Source organism: Candoia aspera, chromosome 2 (assembly GCF_035149785.1).
Source record: "Candoia aspera isolate rCanAsp1 chromosome 2, rCanAsp1.hap2, whole genome shotgun sequence".
NCBI classification, from domain to species: domain Eukaryota; kingdom Metazoa; phylum Chordata; class Lepidosauria; order Squamata; family Boidae; genus Candoia; species Candoia aspera.
In genome coordinates, this window is record NC_086154.1 from 151,286,298 (window position 1) to 151,293,836 (window position 7,539).

The 7,539-nt window shown below is 45.4% G+C and overlaps 1 protein-coding gene across 2 annotated transcripts in view; it reads right to left on the minus strand.

Annotated features, from left to right (window-relative positions):
• DNMT1 (DNA methyltransferase 1) overlaps nucleotides 1-5,777 on the minus strand; it is a 40,645-nt gene extending 34,868 nt beyond the window's left edge. For both annotated transcript variants that reach the window (XM_063294303.1, XM_063294304.1), the window contains exon 1: nucleotides 5,682-5,777. In XM_063294303.1, the coding sequence (XP_063150373.1) occupies nucleotides 5,682-5,728 (47 nt within the window). In that variant the 5' untranslated portion in view covers nucleotides 5,729-5,777. The remainder of the gene's footprint in view (nucleotides 1-5,681) is intronic.
• Between the last annotated feature and the right edge of the window lie 1,762 nt (nucleotides 5,778-7,539).

Genomic DNA, 7,539 nt, shown 5'->3' on the forward strand with positions numbered 1-7,539 from the left:
CATCAATACGTCTAGTGTTACATAAAGCATGGCTTGGCGGCCACTTGTCAGGCGTAAGCTAAGGATAAAATGCCCTGATTTAAGATAGGTGATCCACTTTTCACTCTAGAGAAACAAGGGATCCACATATTCCTCTTCCTCATTAAAATATTTGAACCATTAACTTGAGAAAAGCATTACAATCCATTTGTGTCTTAAAATCAGGCTAAATCTCTTCTTGTACTGAGATTCTGTATGCTGGCTGATCAACTTGACATCCAAGAAGGCCTGAAACCAATAGGCTTTGTTAGCATTGTTCTGACCTTGAAATCTACCAGGTTCTAATAGGCACACCTTGCATTCATATGCACAGCTTCCTTTATTCAGAGCACCTGCAAATCCCTTGGGTTAGGGCAAAGGAAAGTACCTGTACAAGGAAGTAATAGGCCTTCTCTTGGTCAGGCTGACTGGAAAAACCACTTACGCTTTCCTTGTCCCAGTATGGGTAAAGCAGTTCAGCTGGCAGTAACCACTAAAGTAATAAGAGAAAAGTGACTTTGTTCACCCAAGGCCAGAAAAGGCAAAAAGAACGGAAGTCTAGCTTGATTTAAACCACCTTTCCTCAAATTGATGACCCTGAAATCTTTTGGGCTACAAATCCCACCATGCCCAGCTACCTTGAATAGTCAAAAGGCTTGATGGGAGCTGCAGTCCAATTTATCTTGAGGCCCCCAAATTGGAGGAAGCTAATTTAACATTCCCATGGGAGGAATCAAAATTAAACAAGGAAAAGAAGTCTACAAATAAATAAATATCTCAAAAAAAAAAAAAATGAGATGGTGTGAAAGTTCAACTCATAGAGGAAATATCCAATTCATCCCTTTATTAATATCAACTTAGAAGATCCTTCCAACTGGCAAGAGTAATTCCACAGTCAAGAATACTTCTCTTAATTTCTATGCAGAGTAGGTAGAGAGTAAGCCCAAAGCCAAATCTCGTACTTCAGGTAAAGATCTATAGCTGCCAACGCAAAGACAGAGGTAGTGGTTATAAGCACAGGCACTGCTTCCCTATCTCGGAGGGAGAAAATTGGCTCAGTTCCTAAAGGCAAGATAGGGCAAAAGACACATACACACCACACAATCTATTCATAAGAGACACTGAAAAATATGCCTTTGGGCTTCAATCTTTCTTACAGGAAATATTGCATTTGTGCAATTATCTGCTTTCCTCTGATCCCTTCTTTCTTGTAGTGCCTGCTAAAATAGACATTTCACCAGGTTACTAACACAGTAAAACAAGACGCATTGAGAGCCTAACTTTCTACCTGCTTTCACCTAGAGCCTGTATCTTGAATTGGAAGTGTGAGAAACAGGACAGGAGATCTGGGTATCACAGGGAAAAGAGTTTCTTTTTGTGGCTCAAAGGACTCTTTGTACTGCTGACTTCACGGCTCAGGGTGAGCTCACTGCCCCAGAAACAGTGGCATGCAGACAGGCCAAAAGAAGTCACAGGTAGATTCTGGGCCAAAGGTTTCCTATCTTCTTTCAAAGGCAATTTTAAAAATCGTATACCTTCTAGTAAAGGTAGACAGCTGTCAAAAAAGAGATTAATATTTTCTACTGGACCATATCATTCAATTGAGTTTACAGCCATACACAAAGACTGGTGCCCATGAGACAACAGAGTTAAGACCTTCTTTGGACTACATGTCATTTACTCCCATGGGCAAAGACAGTCAGAAACATGACCAAAATTTCAGCAGCAGGACCAGAGTAATTCTATCACTCCAGTGAAGTGAAATGCTTTCCTTTGGAGGCATACTAGGGAATCACACTCACCACTGCAAAGGAAGTGCCATTTTCAACAATTACAATTACTCCTTCCCATTACTCCAGAACCTAGGCCAAGGCAAAAGGCACCACTGGCTTACCCTCCAGGTCCTGGTCAATTAGAACCTTCCCTGATGTTAAGGCATCACAGATGGTTTTCCTTTCTCATTCAGCATACGAGTGTGGTATCTTTTCCCACATATGGTTTGGGCTACCCCATACCAAAAGTGGCTAGTATTACCACTTGCAGGAACACATATTCTTTGAGTAATAGTTTATTTTCTGATTATATACCTTACCCAGCCATACGACTATACTGCTCTTTTACAGAGAAGACCTCTGTTCAAACACCAGCTTTTTTCAGTGCCCACTTTCCTGATGTGGAAAATTCTCTTTGGAGACTCCAGATAAGTTTTCATGTTGGAATTTCCAAGTTCGATATTATCCAACCTAGTCTTGATACAGACTAGGTCACTCAAACAAGGATATCAGCTGTTATTCTTATAGAGTTTTAAGTACACTATTCATCACCATTTAAAGTGGGTCATATTTACTCTGATTAAAGTCTTTACCTTTTTGACTTTTCATTCATATTCTTCAAAATGCTGCTCAGCCTTACTTTGTAAAAACATCCCCATCTCTACCTCATATCTAATGAAAATACTTTAGTTCCCTGTATTTAACAGTTGGGCAGTAGTCATAAAAGTTTCCGCTACTGCTACTACAAAAAGCTATGGCGCCAATTGTCTTGTTTTTTTTCTGCAACTGACCAAAGAATGGTCCCTCTGTCTATCTTCTTCCTCCCAGCCTTAACCACCATGGCTAAACCTGCCACAAAGCCAGTTCGTTTATCTTCTTGTTCACCTGCACAAGCAGACAATAAGTCTAATACAAGCTCTCCTTTACTGTTGTAGTCTGAATATATGATTTGTTTAGGGTCAATCAGCAGAAAAAAAATCATTAGGACAAACCTTGAGCCTTGACCTACCATCCCTCACTCCACTATTAAAATAAGCTCTTTAAATAATTCTCAGAACTGAGAACGCATTTCCATTCTACAAAACCAATATGCCACATTGCAAACTACTGCAGCTATTGTAAAAAAAAAAAAAAGAATAAATTTTAGTCTCTTTCTGCTCCCCCATCTTTGCAAAAAAACATTTTTAAATGAAAGCAATCTACTGGACCGTTGGCCTGTCACAGTAACCAAAAAAAACCTTCAGCTTCACATTGCTTCTTGGTTAATCATGCAATTTGTAAATTTCCTGCCAAAGCAAAATAGCTGTAGTTTCACTTTAAAGCATTTAGGCAAAGCTGCTCAAAATTCTACTCTGTGATTGTATTTCTCCATAGCAAACTCATTACTCCCCACTGTCAATACAAGACATGGCAAAGGGGCACTCCAAGGTGTGACAGTTTGAAGGATTTGGCTGATATATAGCCCTTTTTCTTACAACTACAAACCATGTCAAAATACAAGGATGACAATTCTATAATAGAAGTTAGAAGAAGCTGAAGAGATTGTACTCTCAGATACAAATGCTGACTTAGAGGGGATTTCATTACCAACCTTGCTAAGAATGGCATCTTTACATACAGCCAACGTGGAAATAGGGGCAAGATAATAAATAGAGTTGAGAAAAATCCCTGTGCTGAAGTTCTGAGGTGCTTGAGGGACAGGTGAGAAAGCTCCTGCCCACTGCTGACTCCAGACAACAGCAACCTAGACTCTCTCAGAAGGAAGGAGATACACAAATAGATAGTGGGACTGGCCTTGCAACTGCTCCCCGTGGTCACAGTGGGAGAGGCTTACATATGGCACCCTTAAAGGTAGAAGGCCAGCTTGCAGGCAATTTAACAAGAAGCTGAAAAAGACAGAGAGAGAAGGAACACTCCTTCTTCCAGGCTCTCCATGGTTGCACAAAAGCCAGCTCGTTCTCAATAAGCACCCCTTTTTGGGCTCCATTTGGCAGTCAGGCCTGAAGGACCACCTAAGCTGGACTTGAGAATTGGAACACAGAGATATGGCAGACACTGAACTAAAGAAGCAGGAAAGAGAGCAACATTTGTCTCCAAATTTATTTTCCTGCTGAGGAAGAAAAGGGAAAGGTAGTTGTATATGAATTCTGTTTTCTAACAATCTTAAGGGGGCTTATAGAACCTAAAACCTAAAGCTGAGGGACAGTAAAGATCAATCATTTTCCCATAGTACAAAGAAACTGACAGATGTCCACAGCAACCCTGTTGGAGTGAGGAGGTCAGGCTCAGGCAAAGAGAGATAAGAGTGCCTAACATGTTTCCGTGGTGGAGGATAGCTAGCCATTCCAGTGAAAGCAAGGAAGCAAAAGGAATCAGACAAAGACAATTTGTTTTGAGCCAACGTGATAACGTGCACAGCTCTGATTATTTGGCGTAATTGTCAGATATTTCTGCCCAGGGGAAGAGGCCCACAAAAAACCCACCTCCCTCAGGAACAGCCAGGTTCCATTGAAATGCAGCGCACTGCTGGAGGTGCCAGAGAGCTGAAAGCCACCACCTCATCCTGCAAGCTCGTGGTTGCCAACAAACCCAACCCATGATGGCCCCCCCTTTATTTTTATGCAGAAGCCAGGGCATGTTAACCAATGCTTCCTGAACTGCGTGTGTGCGCCTGCGTTAATCCTTGCCCTAAACACAAACAAATGTTCCCGCCAAGATGTGCCTTCAACTGGAAAAGAAATTCGTTTTCACTTCCTGTCCCAGATGGCAAGGGGTGGCATAAGGAGAGAAAAGGATGGCCAGAGGAAAGATGAGGCCCAAATCCTTCTGAGATACAGAGCAGCTAATTTCTGATGCTCTACGCCCCTCATATCCCTGCACTCACACTCCTACTCAGAAAAAAGGCTGGTGCCTTTGAATGTTTTTAGCAAAGACTTACAATCCCCTCACTTGTTATTCCTTGCTTTTTTAAAAAAATAGTTGGGCTGAAGAGAGACAATTCTATTCAAGAGGTCCCAAGTCTGAAGGCCCTAAAAGTTGATAACATAATTACCTTACTGATTTTAGGAACTACCCCAAATTGAACTAAGTTTTGTCACTTGACAGCTATGCGGGGGGGGGGGGGAGAGGGTGGACCACGAGAAGAAAATAGTACAGAGGACAAACAATCAATCCTATGAACGAGAAACAAAAGAGACCCCCAGTCCTTCGCCCAAGTAAGTATCTTTTCCCTTCAAGAAAAAAAAAAAAGCATATTACGTAAAGAATTTCAAGGGCCTGGCACTCCTGGTCACTATCCCTGTCCCCAAAGTGCGGAAACTCACCTATTTATGCATATATCCTTTCTTCCCAACTAGGGAGCCCCAGAAATGCTTTCCCCTAGTAAAGCCCCCACCCAAAACTGGGCACCCAAGTGACTCAGAGACCCATTGCAGGCTATTAAGTGTGTGTGTGGGGGGGGGGGTTGTGGGGAGAGAACCTTCCTTTCCTTCTCTCCATACAGTTCAGGTCTCCCCTGTCGCACTTCCCACTCCGGGAACTTTTTCGTTCCTGCGTAACCCAACGGCCGCTCGACACGTCTGGGGAGGCGGAATAGCGAAACCAGGAGTCCGGGATTGTCAGTTTGGAGAACAGAGAGGTTCACCATCAAACAGGAAGAGGATAGGAAGCGCGAGGGGTCCCTCTCCCCTTGCCCCGAAATGCAAGGTGGGACGGCTGTGGGGAGTACGAAGGGGACCCCCCAGGAGAAGAGGGGTGCCCAAGACCAGCCCCAGCCACCGCAGAAGCTACGCGCACGGGGGGAGGTCAACGTGCCCTCGGGACAGGACGCGGGAGAGAATAACCTTTGGGCGGGGATCCGCTGGCCGAGCCCCCCTGGCGCCGAGCACTCACCGCCTGCGCAGCTCCTCCGGGGTCAGTGGAGCGGCCTGGGCGGGCATCGGGACCGGCAGGACAGCAGGCAGGGACCCGACGGGAGCCGATTTGGCGCGCACCGGGGAGGGAGGGGGCGGAGCGGCTTCGGGACAGACCATCTGGCAGGAGGGGAGGGAGGAAAGGGCGGAACTTATCAAGTCGCCATTCAGGGAGAGGGAGAAACCAAACAGCGCGGGGGAGGGAGAAGCGGACGGTCCGGGAGGGAGTGCGGTCTTGGGCTACGCTGTGCAAAGCCGGGAGTCCTTATTTTCGGCTTCCTGGTTTCCAAAGGCGGTTGGCTCGGTGCTGCTGGGAACTCAAGCTGCAGGGCGCGAGAGAACAGCGTTTCGTCTTTTTCCTGATGTTAGTCTCAAGCATCGAGGATAGACTGCCTCTGCCCATAGAAGCTCGTTACAGATAATAGCGCAGGAGTTTTGCTGGATCAAGCGGAGGTCAGTTCGGTCCAGCTCTCAGTTTCTAGCGATGGCCAGCCCGGGATGCTTCCCCTGCTTCCCGTGCCCCCCTGGAAAATTCAAATAAAGAAGGTAGCAATCTTCCCGTACGGCTTGTTCCGACACACTATCTGAATATTCAAAACCATATTTCCATTCCGATCATTGGCTGAGGCTCTTTTTATCACTGTGGGCTAATATGCTTGCCCTGTGCACAGAGCTGCCGGGCTCTGTGATCCATATTCTGGTAATGCTTGTAGTGGATTCCTTAATATTTTTAATGTATGTATGTATTTTATTTTATTTTCTATTCCGCCTATATTATTTTTATAAATAACTCAAGGCGGCAAACATACCTGATACTCCTTCCTCCTCCTATTTTCCCCACAACAGCAACCCTGTGAAGTGAGTTGGACTGAGAGAGAGGGACTGGCCCAAGGTCACCCAGCCAGCTTTCATGCCTAAGGAGGGATTAGAACTCACAACTGGGCCCAGATGGACATTGTCCTGGATCAGCAGTGAGGCAGGGATTCGCCATTCTGGCTGCATGAAATTTGTTATTTGCCAGTTAATTTCTCATGCAATCCGAATGGCAGTTTCGACCTTTACTGGTCATCCCAAGATAGGAGAGCGGAAGGCGCTTCTGGGTCTGCCAGCCTTTAAGATCTTCTTTAGGCGCCTCTTCTCTCTCTCTTCCCCCCACTACCCCAGTGGCAGCTGGTGAAGGAAAGGGCAGGGCCACCATAGGCAGCGTGGAGGAATAACTGCGGTACTGCATAGGCAAAAGAACTCAAGTGCCCTATGTGAACATTTCTCTGCCCCCAGCCACCATGGCCTACAGAGGACCAAGTAAGAAAAGCTAACTTAATCTGAAGATGCTAAGCAAGTGGATGGTTTTGGGTTAATTTTTTATTGCTTTTTAAAGAGAAAAAGAAAAAAAAAATGAAGATACATACCTTATAAAAAATAGGGACGCGGTGGCGCTGCGGGTTAAACCGCTGAGCTGTTGATCGGAAGGTCGGCGGTTCGAAACCGCGCGGTGGGGTGAGCTCCCGTTGCTCGTCCCAGCTCCTGCTCACCTAGCAGTTCGAAAACATGCAAATGTGAGTAGATCAATAGGTACCGCTTCGGCGGGAAGGTAACGGCGTTCCGAGTCGTCATGCTGGCCACATGACCCGGAAGTGTCCTATGGACAACGCCGGCTCCAAGGCTTAGAAACGGAGATGAGCACCGCCCCCTAGAGTCGGATTCGACTGGACTTTACGTCAAGGGAAACCTTTACCTTTACTTACCTTATAAAAAAAACCTAACAGGTGCCTAAAAAAGTGAAATATACACACACACCCACACACATACATAACACACACACCCACACACACAGGTAC